This window comes from Petaurus breviceps, unplaced genomic scaffold, assembly GCF_028583685.1.
Source record: "Petaurus breviceps papuanus isolate PSGF00001 unplaced genomic scaffold, PetGlider_PUasm1.0 90515, whole genome shotgun sequence".
NCBI classification, from domain to species: Eukaryota; Metazoa; Chordata; class Mammalia; order Diprotodontia; family Petauridae; genus Petaurus; species Petaurus breviceps.
Genome location: NW_027187269.1, coordinates 358777 through 377612, shown reverse-complemented (window position 1 = coordinate 377612; position 18836 = coordinate 358777). Strand labels below are relative to the sequence as shown.

General features: G+C 34.8%; 1 protein-coding gene across 7 annotated transcripts in view; it reads right to left on the bottom strand.

Moving 5' to 3' along the window:
- The window catches only part of JAM2 (junctional adhesion molecule 2), a 131787-nt gene that overhangs the window by 42046 nt on the left and 70905 nt on the right, over window positions 1-18836 (bottom strand). For 4 of the 7 annotated variants that reach the window (XM_069062964.1, XM_069062962.1, XM_069062966.1 and 1 more), the window contains exons 6-8: window positions 12970-13069; window positions 3501-3608; window positions 1015-1057 (exon numbers count right to left, since the gene is read on the bottom strand). In XM_069062964.1, coding sequence (XP_068919065.1) covers window positions 1015-1057; window positions 3501-3608; window positions 12970-13069 — 251 coding nt within the window. Of the gene's footprint in view, window positions 1-1014; window positions 1058-1964; window positions 1981-3500; window positions 3609-12969; window positions 13070-18836 lie in introns of all 7 variants that reach the window. The other 3 variants (XM_069062965.1, XM_069062967.1, XM_069062969.1) reach the window with 1 other exon arrangement.

Genomic DNA, 18836 nt, shown 5'->3' with positions numbered 1-18836 from the left:
TGTATAAAAAGGTAAAAAACAATTTCAGGTAGAGGAAAAAGCTAACAACTTGGGGAATCAGATGAGTTTTGAAGGACATATGGTTTCCAAAAGGAAGAAGTGAGGAAGGAGAGAATTCTGGGTATTGAAGAAAACCTGTACTGAGGTACTGAGAAGGAAATTGGAATGTTGTCTCAGCATAGGAGTGAAAAATAGGCTTATTTTGCTGAGATACACCATCTGTGTATGCAACCAACCTGGGAATGGAGACTGGGGCCAGCTTGCAAATGGCTATAACTGACAAAGTAACAAGTTTTAAAATTATCCTAGAAGGAGTAAAGAGCCATTAAAACTTCTGGAGAGTTGAGCAACCATGTATTAAGTATATTTTCAAGTGAATTCTGTTTAGGTATGAGTTGGATGGCTTCTATATTCCCTTCAGACTCTAAGATTGTGTGATAGGAAAAAAAAAACCAATAAAACAACAATATTTCTGAACTATTAGAACCATCCAAAAGTAGAACAGATTGTGTAATAAAGTAGTACAGTCACCATCAGTGGACGTCATGACATGGAAGCTGGAAGCTTATAGAAGGATATAGTTTGGATTAGATGGTCTTTAGAGGCATTTCTGATTTTGCAATTTTATAATTCTATAAAACTAATCACTTGGCAACTTGAATCCATTTCCTCTCAGTTCTCTTTAGAATTGGAGAACAATAATTCAGCATACTCCACATGGCATAGAGAATTAATTCATTCTTTTGCCTTCTCTCTCATATTGGCGAGCATATACAGAAAGTACATCAAATGGTTTCATTAATTTTCTGTGCTCTGCAAAACTATATAATTGGTATATTATCAAAGACACTTTTACATTTAGAAAAATTAATAAGCCTTTATCTTATGAAAAAAGGAAAATGGACGATTGGTATTTGGTAGTGTTAATGGGAGAAACTAAAAATTATCTAATTCTTTTATAGCCCTCCCCATCTCCTTAAAATATTTCTAAAACATATTTGAAAAAGTACTTACACATTCATCCATTTTAGCAGCTTTAGAGTCTGAGTTGTTCTTCCTATTTAGAGAGACAGGGAAGGCACATTATTAATTAGACCACAAATTCTTGATTCTGAAGTTTTACACTAGTGTTCTGAAGCACACATCATTTCTTGGCTAATAGGGGTTAATTGTTATGCCCAAGCAATCTTGGTTAAACAGGAAACACCCCCCACCACCACCACCACTTTTGATTTTAATTTAACAATCTTTCTTTGAGGTGGCATACAATGAAACATCAGTATGTGTGCAATTTTATACACAAGCACTGAACACCTAAGCCAGTATTGTCAATACCCAAGTGCTTGATATTATGAAACAATGGCAACATTTAAAAATGTGTGTATTCATTAATTTAATTTTTCACCATTTCACAAAAATGAAATTTATACAAAAATGCATGTTTCTGGATCCAGAGGTCAAATTTTATGTCAAGATGGTTAGAATTGTATGTTCAATAGAATATCACTAAAAACTTAAATACACTATAGTAATTAGTATAATTACTTTGAAGATTTAAAATAAATTATTAAAATATACATATATTCCAACAGAATATCAATTCCTTAAGGATGTGTATAATATTTTTGTTTTGTCTTTTTATCTTCAGTCCATGTCAGTATCTTATACATGGTAGATATTTAATAAATGCTTGTTGAATGATTTAATGTCAAACAACAAGCTGAATCTATAGGTTTCATTGTTTGACCACATAAATTTATGAGGAAGTAGGACTTGGACATAATTGTGCTCACATTGTAAACATTAAGCATCTGGGTTAGAAGACATTAGTCTAATTTCTATGTTTACTCCCGGGGAAAATAATCTTACATAAATAACCACATTTCATACTTTTTATACTCTAAGACTTAGAAAATTATTTGCTAGGAAAAAGAAAGCCCCAAACTTAAAAGACTCATACTTACTGAAAGGAGTTTTCTTCTACAAAAGAATAAGTATACATCATTAATGCAATTGAAAACATAGAATGATACAGATTAATATGAAACAAAAATATGACTTCTTACAAATTCTCCTTTAAAAGACTTTCTTATTTTCTTCAACTCCTGGCATTCTATTTTCAAAATGTATTATTAAGAAAATGGTTATTCCTGAAGAAACTCCTTAACAGCTGGAAAATGAAGGATTTCGTAAGTATGTCAGCTTTCCAATAAACTCAGTTAGTTATAGATCCTGGTAGGCTTTATATGAATTACTGTCCCACCTTTCTTGTTTCCCATAGGAATTTCAAGATTGGTGTCCTTTGATTTAGGGCTAAAGACTACAAAAGACAAATTAGAAACAACAATTTTTTGAACATATACTTTCATTGATATCCATCAGGTGGAGTCAGATCACTTTCATTAGCCTATTTTGGTATGCTTCTGGAAACTTTATAAATCAATTTAATTATGGTATAGCTCCTTAATAACAATTCCTTTGCACATTTCAGTATACTATAATCATGATCAAAGGTCATTTAAATTTAGGTTTATTTTCTGTTTAAAACATTCTTAAAACTTCAATTTCCAGAAAGCAAAAGTTCATGGTACAATATCAAACCTTCAAAATACCCATGACACCTCTATTCATAGAGGAAGAAATTCAGCAGTGTATCTGGCAAACACCAACTTTTCAAAGGACTTCTTTTTTGAAGCTCTGCAAAAATATTTGTCCTCACATCTTAAAAGAGGGCGTATAATTAGGAGGTAATGGTGGTACTTGTCATGTTGTACCAGGTTTCTAGGTGCATTTGATCTAACTTTCATACTATTGCCCAGAGTAAGTAAGCTTACATAGGTAAGCATATTTTATATTTTATGTACTCTAATGCCCTGATAATTATTTGCTCATACTATGCTACCTAACAGGTATTTGGAGCTACATGGCTCCAAAGTTAAAGAAAAATTGTCACAATTTCAGGGCTATTTTAGCATAATAAAGCAATTTTTTAGTGTCTTTTGATGTTGACTAATTTTCTTTTACTACTTTTTAAAAGCCCATTTCTTTTAAAAATATAATGCTAAGATTTCAGGCCATCTTGTGGAGGAAGAGGGGGAGGAGGGAGAGGGAAAATTTTAAACTTATGAAAGTACATGTTGAAAACTAAAAATAAATAAAATTTAAAAAATAATACTAAATACTTTATTGCCTCCCCCTAGTAAGGTATTCTCACGAGAAATGCATTTTTATGTCCACAAAAACAATTCTTATCCTCAAAATAACATTCTCTTAAATATATAGCATCTAATCACCCAAACACAAGTCTATATCCTTTAAACTTATCTCCAGCTAATGTTTCTCTCATTATTATTTGCCTAGTTTCTCCATGGTATACCCATGTTACCCTAATGACATTTTCTATTACAAAAGATAAATGGACAGTATTTGGAAACTATAATGATTTGGTGGAAGAAACTGCATCTCATTTAGATGTGTGATCATAGGAGAATTTTACTTACTTGCAAAGTAACCTTTCTTCTGAGCATAACAAGCTCCAAGGCCACAAAATAAAATCAATAAGGCCACAGTTATTACAGCTCCTAAGATACCATTTATATTGAGGTCATCTAGAATGAAAAATAAAATCTACATAAATTCAATATAAAATAGATGAAATATACAAAGTCATTAATGTGAAACTATTTCTGCTTAACTTTTTCATTTTTATAAATTGGCTCTAAATTATTTGAGAAGTGTTACAGAAAAAAAATGTTTTCAGGGATTTTAACCAATAAAAATTGTGATAAAGATTAAAATCTAGGATATTTTCTACTTGACTTGGCTATAAAACCTATTAGTTTGACATAATTCACCTGCATTTCAACGAGAAAAATTTCTTAAAACTCCACTTTCTAAAACCATGATATGTTTTCTAATATTTGTAGTTCAAATTCATTTCCATATTAAATAAATGTTTTGGAGGAAATATAAAATTTCCTACTACTTATTACATACATTTGAAATGTATTTATTTATTGATATAGATTTTTAAATGAAATATAGAAATAGTAAATTAATAGGGCATATTTAGTGTCAAAATATATTACCTTGAGGCAGCTAGGTGGCGCAGTGAATAGAGCACCGGCCCTGGAGTCAGGAGTACCTGAGTTCAAATCCAGCCTCAGCCACATAACACAAAAACTAGCTGTGTGACCTTGGGCAATTCACTTAACCCCAATTGCCCTCCAAAAAGTCAAAATATATATTTGTACATATATTACCTATTCCTTCTTAATCTTATATATCTGTAAGGTAGGAATAAGGACAAGACCTTTGATTTAATTGTCATAGGGAATTTTCTGGTGAGGAAACTGTATCACTATCACCTTCTCTGGACCTTGTAGTCTTAGAGAACTGCCTGAAGAATTGAGAAATTGACTTGTTTAGGTATTACACACCAGTATGTATCAGAGACGGGACTTTAATCCAGGACTTTTTGGCTTTGAAACTACCTCTATATTTTGCCATATTGCCTTCTACTACGTGTCTGTTTAAAAAACAAAACAAAGTAAGGGGAAAAAAAATAGCAACTGTAGAATGAGGATTCAAGCCAGGGACTGGTTTTTTTCTCCCATTTCTCAGTATCCCTAGATTTTAGCACAATGCCTAAAACATAGAAAAAGTTAAAAAATGCTTGGTGACTGATTGATTAATCTTAAATCCAAAAAACGTCAGCAATTTAGCCAAATTCAGTTCAAAACTGGAGAGAGAACTAAAAAGCTCAGGTTTCCTGTTCCCATTCCTATTTTTTCCACTAGAGTGCCTACTCCCTCCAGTAATATTGTCATGGAAAAAGCAGTTGACTACAGGTTGAGATTTCTAATCCTGGCTGTCATTGCCTGTATGATGTTGGGCAAATAATTTCATCTATCTCATCATCAGTTCCTCCTTGAGTTGATCAATGGAGCCAGATTAATTTGATAAAGCACAAACATCCTCATTATTAACATCACTTTGAATCTTTATTTGGGACTTCCTAGTGAAGGTGTGGATAGGCCCATTTACAAATCATGGAGAGGTTTGATAATACCTCTTGGGTCCTAGTAATTGCAGGCCCATTTACACCTCATTAAGGATTAATGATGAAGGCTCATACTATTGTGTATCCACCTATAATCTTCCTTCTCCTAGATACTATTCCTTTATTTTCAGCTTAGACTGGCAATATGATTCCTTCCAATAAGATATACATGGATCAGATTATTGAAAAACTTTGTAATCATGGCATAGATTTTTACAAATGAACAAATTCCAGAAATGTCTTCAGTTCATGATAATCCCTTCAATGTATGTAGGTAGTAAGTACTTCTATCTTTCAGGGTCAATAATTACCTTGGAGACATTATATGGTTCACATATTTAATAAACGCTCTGCAATAATGCTGCTTATTGATGAAATACATTAGACTACCTCAGTATACTAAGTATACCCTTAGTATTTTTCTCATTTTTTTGAATTTCTTTCCAAACACAATAAGATCATTTAGGTAGGTCTGCAACTATAAATAGACCATATTACTTACCACTTTCTCCATGAACGATTAAAGATAAAAAAAAGAAGAGTGAAATGAGCAGAACCAAGAGAATGTTGTATACAGTAACAGCAATATTGTTTTAAGAACAACTCTGAACAATGAAGTCATTTTGACTATTATAAATACCCAAATTAACTACAAAAGACCTATGAAGGAAGACACTATCTGCATCCAGAGAAAGAACTGATAAATAGAACTATGAATAGAATGATTTTACATATATATATGTACATATATATGTATATATTTGTGTGTCTAATGGCAGCCATCTCTAGGGTAGAGGGGAAAGGAAGAAAAAAGGGGAAAAGAGAAAGTAACATAATAACTTTATTACATATTTAAAAGGAATAGCAAGTTGCACATAATAGATTTGCAGTTTCATGAGCATTCATCTTTTTTTCTATTTTACTATGTTATAGAAATGAGTATTTTATTTCTTAAGTTCAGAATAAAATTTTTAAAAGAAAAAGAATCTAAAAAGAAACCCTCTTGAAACATGCTCAAATTCATAGTATCCTACTAGACAAAATGAAGGTTATCTTATCTTCCTCTGCCATGTGTTTCTGATAGAATTCTGGCCGAATACAGAGAAGTAATGACAGCTCAAGAATCAGTCCAGGGCATCTTAAACATATGCTAAAGATTTGGTATTATCCCTTCACTGGGCTTTTTGAGGAAAAGAGATTTTGGTTGGGTGAAGCAGGGAATACTGAGTGGGTGCTGGCATTGGAAGAGTCTTGGTATCAACTTAGATCCCAGCACAGCTAGTATGCAAGAGTCTTATGACGTCTTAGTCCAGGGAACCTGTAGCCTTGAAGCCACATGTGCTAGGTCCTTGGGTGCAACCTTTTGACTGAGTCCAAATTTTACAGAATAAACCCTTTTATTAAGGGGATTTGTTCTGTGAAGTTTGGATTCAGTCAAAGGGCTGCACTTGAGGACCTGGAGGGTCACATGTGGCCTTGAGGCTGCAGGTTCCCCACTCCTGTCTTAGTCATATTACTACTGATAATGCCGACACACGATGATGAATTGTTGACTATGCTGGAAGGATCACCATCTGTATTCTAACCTTGATGTTCTTGGTGCTTCTCTGGCTCTTCATCACCTCTTTGTATCAGAAGACTCATTGCAAGCTGCAAAGATTTGGCATCACTCACAACATGACCAGATCGTAGGGATCTGACACTCAAGGGTAGGGAGAAAAGGACAGAAAAAGTCTAGGATTTCTGGCTTTTGTTCTTTTCATTTTTTTTTCTTTTCTTCTTTAAGTTGTCTTTATGATAACTCCTTTAAGGAACCTGCTTTTTTTTTCCTTTTTCCTCTTACTGCTGCCAATTCCGGGGGGGAGGCGGGGGGGAAGTTGTCCAGCAAAATCTCCAGTACAGAGGCTGCTAGGTGGTGCAGTGAATAGAGCACCAGCCCTGGAGTCGACACTTGACACTTAAGTAGCTGTGTGACCTTGGGCAAGTCACTTAACCCCAATTGCCTTGCCTTCACCCCCTCAAAAAAAAATCTCCAATACATTTACATGGTAGAAGGTGCTTTAAAAGCTCTTTAAGACCTTGACACCATGGAGTGGTATGAAATTGGAACAATATCTATCAGGGTTTTCCTGTCCTTGAGGAAACATGGATCAGGGTAGTTTCTCCTAAAAGGTGACAAAATCCTCTCCAGGACTGGCTAGAGCAATGCACCAACCTTCATGCAGCTTCCTGGTAGCCTCTGGCTATGTTAACATGGATTCTTGGTCATTTAAGGGCATAAAAAGGTTCACCCAGTAGTGTAGGTTCTTAACTTTTGGTAGTCACCCAGTGGCTGTCTGAGTAGCCACATAACTTGTTGTCAAATGGGATTCCTTAAGGAAGTAAGAGAAGAGAGGTATGTTATGTTGCCTACCTGAGCATTTATTTTCTCTCTTTTCCTTACCTTCCCAAAAGGACAAAAACAAACAAACAACTCTTCATATCATATATGCATAGTCAAACAAAATGAATTCCCACATCAGCCATGTCCAAAAATATGTGTTTTATTTTGTACTGTGAGTCTATCACCTTTCTATCAGGGCATAGGTAGTACTCTTCATTAACTCAAGAGAAGTAATGAAAAAAATGGGAAAGAAGGTGGCATGTCAGTAACAGATCTCAAAACATACTACAAAGCAATAATCATCAAAATGATTTGGTACTGGTTAAAAATTAAAGAGGTTGATCAGTGGAAAAGATTAGGTACACAACATTCAGCAGTAGCCTAGTGCTCAATAAACCCAAAGACTCCGGCAAAGAACTCACTACTATAAACTACTGGGAAAACTGGAAAGCAGTCTGGTAGAAATGAGGTTTAAACAAAACTTCATACAATATAGCAAGTAGCAAGTCAAGTCAAGAAGCATTTATTAAATGCCAGGCACAGGGCTAAGCACTGGGGATACAAAGAAAGACAAAAAGTGATCCCTGCTCCCAAGGAGCTCACAGACTAATGGGGGAGACAAGGAAAACAGATGTGTGCAAAAAGGACATATACAAGATAAAATGGAGATAAACACAGTGGGAAGGCACTAAGATTAAGGGGGACTGGGAAAGGCTTCCCTCAGAAGATGGGCCTTTAGCTGAGACTTGATGAAGCCAGAGGAGCTAGGAGACAAGGAGGAGGAGGAGAAGGGAGAGACAGTAAATGAAAATGCATAAAGTCAGGAGATGGAAAGTTATCTGGGAAGAACAGCATGGAGGCTAGTGTCAATAGAGCAGAAAGTACATAGAGGGGAGTAAGGTATAAGAAGACTGGATAGGGTGGAAGAGGCCAGACTATGAGGGACTTTAAAAGCTAAACAGAGGATTCTATATTTGATCCTGAAGTTAACAGAATATAAAGATAACATGGTTAGACTTTAAGGAAGATCAGTTTGATAGATAAATTGAGGATGATTGGAGTGAGGAGAGGCAGAGTGAACAACCAGCAGGTTATTGCAATAGTCTAGGCATGAAGTGATGAAGGCTTGCCTAGTTTGGTGACACTCTCAGAGGAGATCAGAGGATGTATAGGAGAGATGACACAAAGATAGAAACAATAGGGCAACAAATTGAAAATGGGGAGGTGGGTAAGAGCAAGTGACAGGTTGAGGATGACACCCAGATTTTGAGCCTAGGTGACTGGGAGGATGGTGGTGGCCTTGACAGTAATGGGTAGAGTGGAACTATTTATTAAATTTTCAGTATGAGTATTTATGCCTCAGAAATTAGCAAAACACTACAAATCAGAGCTTGATTTATTGTTTTGTGGATTGTCCAGACTTAAGAAAGTGATGGAGAAAATGTTAATATATCAGATTTATATATTATAAAATATTTACATTATAATACTATTATATATTATATTTACATATTATTATATAATAGGTTATATATTAATATATAAATTTTAAAGTGATTTATTGAGTGAAGAAGCATACAAAGTAGTGAGTACAGTTTTTTTAGAGAGATATTATTAAAAAGTTCTCAACATACCCTTGTTTAGGAGTCATCTGCATAGAGATGATGAGATCACCAAACAATAGTATTAACAGAACCCATGGGACTTGATCAGGACACCCAAAGAGAATATAAATAGAAAAGGCAATAAGCTGAGAGGATGGAGAGGGGGAAAGTTGCTGTCCAGGTCTGGAATTAGGGTGTTTGGCAGCCACACTTTCACAGGCAAGTCCCCCTACCTTCACCAAAGAGAATAAGGGTTGAGGTGTCCCTTGAGATCCATGAGCCACTGACCAGAGCTAAGACTAGAACTCCTTGGTCCAATGCCTATGCCCCAGTAGTAGGAAGGAGCTCCTTCCCTGTCATGGTCAAAAAAGACTTTTAGGCACTTTCAATACTGTCTTGCACCTCTGACAATCCAATTGAGATCAGATAATATAGGTCACTGCTTCTTCCCAGAGATTTGCTGAATTCCTGTCTTTTCATCATTTTTACTACCCACTTTGAGGAAAGAACATTAAGACATGGATAAAAATAAGCTGATTCAGAAGGCCAAATTGGCTAAGAAGGCTAAGAAACTGAGCAAGGAATTGAATTATGCAATGACAAGAGAGAAATCGTCTCTCCATTGCTTACAAAAATGTCATTAGGAGCCCAGAGGTCATTTTAAAGGGTCATTTCAATGCACAAAAGACAGAAGATATTGAGAAAAAAACAGCAAATGATCCAAGAATACAGAGAGAAAATTGAGACTGAACTAAGATATCTGCAATAATGTACTCTCCTTTGGAAAAGTTTGTGATTCCTAATGCTTCACAAACAGAAAACAAAGTTTCCTATTTGAAAATGCAAGAAGACTACAACTGTTATTTGGTTGAGGTTGCTGCTGGTGATGATGAGAAAAGAAATATGGATCAATCACATTAAGCATATCAAGAAGCATCTGAAAGTAACAAAACAGAGATATAGCCAGCACATCCTATAAGATTGGGTCTGGTCCTGCACTTGTCTGTATCTTTTTACTTTGAGATCCAAAATTCTCCAGAAAAAGCTTGATCCCCTGCAAAGATATCTTTCGATGAAGCTATTGCTTAATTTGATCTATCAAGTGAAGAAGTATGCAAAGATAAGAGACTAATAACGCAATTACAGAGAGACAACTTGATATTGTGGTCATTGGACACCCAAGGAAACAAAGTTGAAGAAGAAGGAGGAGGAATACACCAGCCTCCCAAATTCTTTCTACCTCATTCTAAAATTTACACTGTTTTTCTTATCCATTTGTTATCCATGCTGTCACACAAATAGTTTTAACTTGTGACTTATGAGAGATTTATGTTATTTCTATTTGGATTCTTATATTTCCCATATTTTTTAGCTTTAATATTAGGGGGACAGAATATGTTTCTGTTTGATGTTAGGGGAGTAATATTTGGGGAGTTATTTGTTTTCATCAAAGGTGGCCAATATGGGAATATGGAATTTATAAACACATTTTACATGCTTGGCATAGTACTTTTAGCACATTGTGATTTCATAAGGCCAGTGTTAAAACAGCTTCCACATCTGAGAAAAGAAAATTGCCTACATACTGGCCTATCTTGGTAGTGGTGGTGGTAGTTGTAGTAGGTAAAAGGGATAATTAGTTCCAGCCACAGGTATAGTTGGGGATATTTTGAGGTTGGCACATTCATAGCTGTGGTAGAAATAAATGTCCTATAGATATTACATATCATACCATGTGTATCTGTGAAATATACAATTTCAATGTGTACACTTTTATGACTGCAGTTGCAAAAATGTTCTTTAAGACCAAGTTTCAAGGAATACTTTTGCAACTGCAATCATAATTAATTTACTCTCAAGAAGGGCAAAAAATTGTCCACATTCCATTATTTGTAAAGTTACCCACTGTTTACTTTCATCATTTTTGCTTTATTAGATATTTGTATTTAAAGGCAACAATAATGCAAGAACAAATGCATAAGTAAAGATGTAGAAAAAATAAATTATTTCATATTCCTAAAATCACTGTGTATTAAGCAGAGCAGCAAAACAAAAAACTCATATATTTAGGTAATTTTTTTGTGATTTTTAAAAATATTTGCCTAACATACATGTGCTGTAAAAAAAAAGGTTAACAGGGAAATAACTTGAAAGGATAGCTAGTTTTGTTTAATATCTGATGATATTTTCATGAACAATCTAAGTATAATTATTAAGAACTTGTATATTAAATAGATATAAGTGGAACAAAAGCTCTAAGAATGGATTTAAAAATAAATAACAAAAATATCAAATATTACAAATCTGTAGTGGACTTAGTCACTTCTATTGTTAAGACTTCCTCCATCTCATAAACCATGGAAGTGCAGTATCAGCTTCTCTCACAGAGACTATCGATACTGTTATTTTAGCTTTAAGATGGAATAGAATTTTGGATAGAAGTAGTTTTACCGTCATTTGGAGTGAACTAACTGTCCTGGCTCTGAGAAATAGAATGTGACACAAAGTACATGCTCTAAGGTTTGCCAGCTATTATGTGAGAACAGCTTCTATGGGTGAGTAGGTAGATAGAAGGGGTGAGGAGAGGATTCTATCTTTCTCATCCACCTCATGGGGAGTATCAAAGAGAGAGTTCTACTCCACACATTCCAGACAGAAGAAAAAGAGGTCAAGAGTTGAAGTTTTTTCCCCTTTGAAAACCCACTGGGGTTTTCCTGCCTTGATCGTGATTCTAGTTGTCTTTGCAGGTACAAGACACCTGCTGAAGGATTTGTGCTTTGGAAGGATAAAACAATACTCTTATTGGTCACTGGAAATGATCAATATATACTCCAAAGATTTATCCTTTAGACAGATCTTATTGGGGAGCTCATTATACATACATCAATGCATAATCCTGAATGTTTTGCAAATCCTCTGTCAAAGACTCAAGGCATGAGAGGCCTGGGTACAATCTGATGGATATTGCTTTTTGTTGTTTGTTTGTTTTTATGATTTCAGGTTACTGTCTCAAGAAATCTAGGCAAAAATATGCATGGTACCTTGCTAGTGTACTGAGACTGATCACATGGTTCACAATATTACTGAAAAAAAATTTTAGGATAAGAAAGAAAACAAAGTAGCAATCCTTGCAGAAACAACCATGTAGTTCTAAATAAATTCCCTAGTCACTCACAGTACCAAATGTTGGATTCCTGTTGCAACAATTCTTATCTTGCTGTACTGCTTCCTCTGGGTTTCATCTTTTTTTACTATATCTCCTTTACAAAATGAGAACAAAGATCCTCCAAGGCAGCATAGTACAGTGGAAAGAGTCCTGGATATACAGGACCTGGGTTTGGATCCTACCACTGCTACTTATAATCTGTTTAGCCTTGAGAAAGTCACTTAATTTCTCTGGTTCTCAGTTTCATCATATATAAAATGAAGGTTTGGACCAGATAACTAGTATATCACTCCAGTTTTCTCAATTATCAGCCCTACCAATCACTATACATACTTTAGGGTAAACACACTTGTTTTCCTAGTTATTCAAACTGGATAGAAAGAGAAGAAAGGGGGAAAAAATTTCAGCATTTCCTAAATTTACTTCAAATACTTATAAAAACCTTGCATCTTACAAATTATAGGGGCCCATGTAAATAATTAAAGGAAAAAATAGGACTCTGACAACCTTCAGAGTCCTATGATAAAGAAAAAAATAAGTAAATTGTATTATTACTATTTTCTATGCTGATTTTTAGATGAAAGAGTATAACTTAAATCTCAGCAACTCTAAAGTCATTTCTGCCTACGTATCAATCCCAACATCTGCTTATTCTATCTATGCCAAATCCTTCTGCAATCCAGCCCAAACTAATATAGACACATATTCATTTGCACTTTCAGCTAATTGTATTTTATTTATTTATTTTGCTTACCGATTTGCATTTGTTTCCCAGGACACTTGTGATATCCAACTGAATTGCGAGCTTCACAAAAATACTCTCCAGTGTCAAGCTTTGAAACACTGTTAAATTGCTATTTATGGAAGAAAAAAAAGTCATTTTCATTAAATGGTGAACTTATTAAGTAGAGCAATAACTTTTTTGAGTTGTCTGATCCATTGCACAGCGTATAGATTTTTCCATATCAAATGATATGGTATTTTGTGTTATTATTTCCAGTTTAAAATTCATCCAGAATTTTATAAAGTAAAAATCCTTTAACTTGATAGATAAAGCAAGCTAATAAGTATCAGCTGTAGGAGCTTTACAAATTTTCTGCTAGTGATACTGGATAAATGGTCAACATATGTTTTATAAAGTTTGAGTACAAATTGTATGAACAAATTCTGTTTTCTCTAGTATCCAAGGAATCCCTGGTTATTAAATGGTTTCTCCATAATAAACTTTCCATAAACTTTTGGAAGAAAAAAATTAAGTTATTTTAACAGTAGAGTTAATGAAATGTGTGCCAAATTTTCTGCCAGGAAGTTCTTTAAGCACTAGGCAAATCTAACTCAGTGTTTTTATTATTTATTCTAATCATAATGAAACAACCCTTAAAAGAGAAAAGACTAAAAAGAGCAACTGAGAAATAAACAGAGAAAGATTTTGAGTAAAAACTTTAATATGGTTTTCCCAGAAGCCTTAACTCCTTGTTTAATTTTGTTGACCATAACTGAGAAAGAGAGAAAGGAAACACAGGTTGACATCTTGTTTAATCTCAGTGGGGTCCTTATGAGGGTAAAGCAGTACTTTTGCTCTTCCCCAATTGATTTTCTTTCTCATTTCCCACACAGATTGGGCCATTGCTTCTCTCCTTATATCTCCCACAATACCCTCCCAAACATCTTTCACATGTGTTGTCTTCTCTCAACTAATATAGCAACCATCACTTTACTTTAGTCTAGCCCTTATCATCCAATGATTAGACTATTAAAATAGATTCCTAATTGGTTGCCCTTCCACAATTATCTCCCCACTGCAATCTATTCTTAACAATGTTGGTAAGGTGATTTCCTTTTTTTTTCTTTCTTTTCTTATTTTTATTAAATTCATTTTTACATTTTCAGTTCTGAATTCCCTCTCTCCCTTTTCCCCTCCCTCAGATATAGAGAAGGCAAGAAAAACAAAACTCATTCCAAGTATGTATAGTAAAACAAAACATCAGTTATGCCCCAAAAAGAAAAAAAAAAGAAATGGGAAAAAAAGAAAAGAAAAAATGCTTCAATATGCACTCTGAGTCCATCAGCTCTCTATCTGGTGGTTAATAGTATTTTTCATTATTAAGACCTCTGGAACTATGATTTGTCATTCTGTTGACCTGAGTTATAAAGTCTTCAAAAATGTCTGTCTTTACAATATTTGTTGCAAATTATAGAATTATTCTCCTGGTTATGATCACTTCACTTTGCATCAGTTTGTACAAACTTTTGAGGTTTCTCTGAACCATCACCTTGATTATTTCATATAGCACAATAGTAATCTATCACTTTCATATATGATAACTTGTTCAGTTATACCCCAAGTGATGAGTAACCCTCAGTTTGCTACCACATAACGAGCTGCTATTAATATATTTCTAAATATTGGTCCTTTTCTTTGATATCTTTGAGAGTTATGGTCCTAGTAGCTGTATTACTGGGCAAAAGGGTTTGCACAGCTTAATAGTTTTTGGTTATAGTTCCAAATAGCTTTGGACCAGTTTACAATTCTACCAACAATGCATTAAAGTATAGGTTTTCTCATTTTCCATCTAGCATTTGTCATTTCCCTTTTTGGTCAACTTTGTTGATTTGATGTGTAGGAGGTAGTATCTCAAAGTTATTTTAATTTGTATTTCTCTAATTACTAGCGATTGAGAGCATTTTTTCATATGGTTATTTATGGCTTACATTTCTTCCTCTGAAAACTGCCTATTCATATCCTTTGATTATTTGTCATTTGGGGAATGGTTCTTATTCTTATGAATTTTACTCAGTTTCCTACATATCTTAGAAATGAGACCATTTGAATGTGGGAAAGGAATGGGAAGGTGGAGATAAGATGGCAGAGTAGAGGCAACAACTCAGCTAGACTCTCCCATCATTCTCCCCCAAACAATTTAAAAATAAAGCCTCAAATTGAATTCTGGAGCAACAGAACCAACAAAATGTCAGGACGAAACATTTTTTCCCAGTTTACAACAACTTAGGAGATTAGCAGAAGAGGTCTGTGACACCCAGGTGAGGACTAGCCTGGAGTCTACACATCAGCAGTACTAGAGGTGGGCCTTGAAGGTGGTTGTAATAGTGGCACCCGCAGCTTCAGGATCTCTCAGTCCAAAGATGGTTAAAGGGATTGGACAACTGATCAGAAAGAAATTACAGGGGATCCTTTTCTGGCACTGAGTGTGGGGCCTGGTGCTGTTTGGCAACTCTATCGCTGCAGTTCCAGGGAAGAGAGGAGCACTAGCACTTGTGGCTACAGGAGAACAGGATCCTTTCTGGGTAAAGACCAGAGCTCAAACAAGGAAAGGAGTGACCAACTTCTCCCAAGATCACACAGCCTTGGAAGTACTGAAAACTTGCAGATGTCCAGAACCAACTCTGAAAACAGCAGCACAAAAAAGCCTGAAGCTTGCAAGAGTATCTTTTAATTTCCAGGTGACCAAAGTTCAACTTTAACATAAAGTTCAAAGTCAAGAAATAAGTTGTGAGAATGAGTAAACAGCAACAACAAAAAGAATCTGACACTAAAAACACTACTCTGATGGCAGGAAAGATCAAGACACAAACTCAGATGAAGACAACATGAAAATAGTTTCAAGCAAAGCATCAAAGAAAAAATGCTAATTGAACAAAAGCCCAACAAGAATTCCTGGAAGAGTTAAAGAAAGAGATAAGAGTTGTAGAGGAAAAATTGGAAAAAGAAATGAGAGTGATACAAGAAAATTATGGCAAAGGATTAACAGCTTGATAAAAGAGGTACAAAAAAACACTGAAAACAATAATGCTTTTAAAAAACAGAATTGGCTTAATGGTAAAAGAGACACAAAAGTTCACTGAAGGAAAGAACTTCCTAAAAAGCAAAATTGGCCAAATGGAAAAAGAGATACAAAGGTTCACTGAAGAAAATAATTCCTTAAAAATTAGAACTGGGCAAGTGAAAGTTAATGACTCTATATTTATAGAGTTAATGACATCTATCACATCAAGAAATAATAAGACAAAGTCTGAAAAGTGAAAAAGTAGAAGAAAATGTGAAATTTCTCATAAAAAAACACAATTGATCTGGAAATAGATCAAGGAGAGATAATTAAGAATTACTGAACCATCTGAAACCCATGATAAAAAAAAAGAGCCTCAACATCATATTTCAAGAAATTATCAAGGAAAACTGCCCTGATATCTTAGATCTAGAGGGTAGAATAGAAATTGAAGGAATCCACCAATTACTTCCTGAAAGAGATCCCAGAATTAAAACTCCCAGGAATATTATAGCCAAATTCCAGAGCTCCCAGATTAAGGAGAAAAATATTGCAAGCAGCCAGAAGGAAACAATTTAATTATCATGGTACTGCAATAAGGATCACACAAAATTTAGCAGCTTCCACATTAAAGGGGTGGAGGGCTTAGAATATGATATTCCAGAAGACATAGGAGCTAGCACTACAGCCAAAAGTAAACTATAAACCAAAACTGAGTATAACCCTTCAGAGGAAAAAATGAATATTTAATAAAATAGATAACACTTCAAGCATTTCTGATGAAGAGACCAAAGCTGAATAGAAATTTGACATTCAAATAGATGACTCAAGAGAAGCATAAAAAAGTAAACATCAATGAGAAATCATAGTGGACTCAAAAAGGTTAACTGTTTACATTCCTAAATGGGAAGATGATAAAAGTTCCTGAGAACTTTATCACTGTTAAGGTAATTAGGAGGGGTCTATATAGACAAAGGGCATGAGTGTGAGTTGATTATGTTGGTATGAGCTTCAAAAAAATAAGGGAGGAGAAAGAAGAATGTATTGGGAAAAAGGGAAAGGGCGAGGAAGAATGGGGAAAATTATCTCACAAAAAAGTTTGCAAGGAAAAGTTTTTAAAGCAGAGGAAAAAAATGGGGAGGAGGGTGTTGGAAGGCAAAACCTGAACTTCATTCTTATTAGAATTGATTCAAAGAAGGAAGAAAATAGATAAACACACTCAGTTTGGTATAGAAATCTATCTTACCAAAGAGGAAAGTGGGAGTAGAAGGGGATAGGAGAAAAGGGTAAATGTTAAAAGGGAAGGTGGATTAAGGGAGGCAGTGGTCAGAAGCAAAACAGACTCTTGAGAAAAGGGTAAAAAGAGAAGGATAAGCAGAAGCAAATAAAATGGAGGGAAATACATTGTTAATAATCATAAATGTTGGGGCGGCCAGGTGGTGTAGTGAGTAAGAGTGCCAGCCCCAGAGTCAGGAGACCTGGGATTGGTTCTGGCCTCGGATACTTCACACACACACACACACACACACACACACACACACACACACACACACAAACTGGCCATGTAACCTTGAGCAAGTTACTTAACCCCAATTGCTTTAAAAAAAATAATCATAACTGTGAATGTAAATGGGATGAACTCAGCCATAAAATACCAGTGGATAGCAGAATAGATTAGAAACAAGAATTCAACAATATGTTGTTTGCAAGACGTGTACTTGAAACAGAAAGACACAGAGAGCTAAAATAAGGGGCTTTAAAGCAGAATCTATTTTGAGTCAGCTGAAGTAAAAAAAAGGTAGGCCTAGTAATCATGATATCAGACAAAGTAAAAGCTGGTCCAACCATTTTGGAGAACAATTTGGAACTAGACCCAAAGGGCTATAAAACCATGCACACTCTTTGACCCAACAATATCACTACTAGGTCTGTATGTCAAAGAGATCAAAGAAAAAGGAAAAGCACCTATAGGTACAAAAATATTTATAGAACCTCTTTATGTGGTGAAAAAAAATTGGAAATGATGTCCATCAATTAAGGAATGACTGAACAAGTTGTGGCATATGACTATGATAGAACACTATTGTGCTATAAGAAATGAGTGGGATGGTTTCAGAAAAACTTGGGAAGACCTATATAAACAAAGTAAAGTGAGCAGAATCAGGAGATCACAGTACCCAGTAACAGCAATATGATAATGATTATTGACTGTAAAAGACTTATCTGATCCAAGCAAGCTAATTCTAAAGGACCTATTATGAAAAATGCTACCTACCTTCAGAGAGAGAACTGATAAACTCTGAGTACAAAGTGAAACATAATATTCTCATTTTATTTTTCTTGCTTTTTTGGTGATATAGCTAATATAGACATATATGTCTTGCATGATTTCACATGTATAATGAGTAAGATATTGCTTGCCTTCTTAATGGGTTGAGGGAGTGGCTGGAGGGAAGAGAAGAATATGGAACTCAAAATTTAAAAAAAATTTTATAATTAAAAAAAAATGATAGCCTTATCAGAGAAACTTGCTGAAGAATTTCTTCCCAATTTCTTGTTTCTCTTCTAATTTTAGCTGCATTTGTTTTATTTATGCAAAAACTTTTAAATTTTGCATAATCAAAAAGTTATCCATCTTATCTCCTGTGAACCCATTTCTTGTTTAGTCATGAACCTAGCTGTGGATCTGATAGATCATTTCTTCTCAAAGTGATTTTCCAAAGCACCTTACCTCTCTACTTAGTAAACTCTAATGGCTCTCTGTTACCTCTAGGATCAAATACCAATCCTCTGTTTGGTAGTTGAAGTCCTTTACAACCTACTATTTTTTTAAATT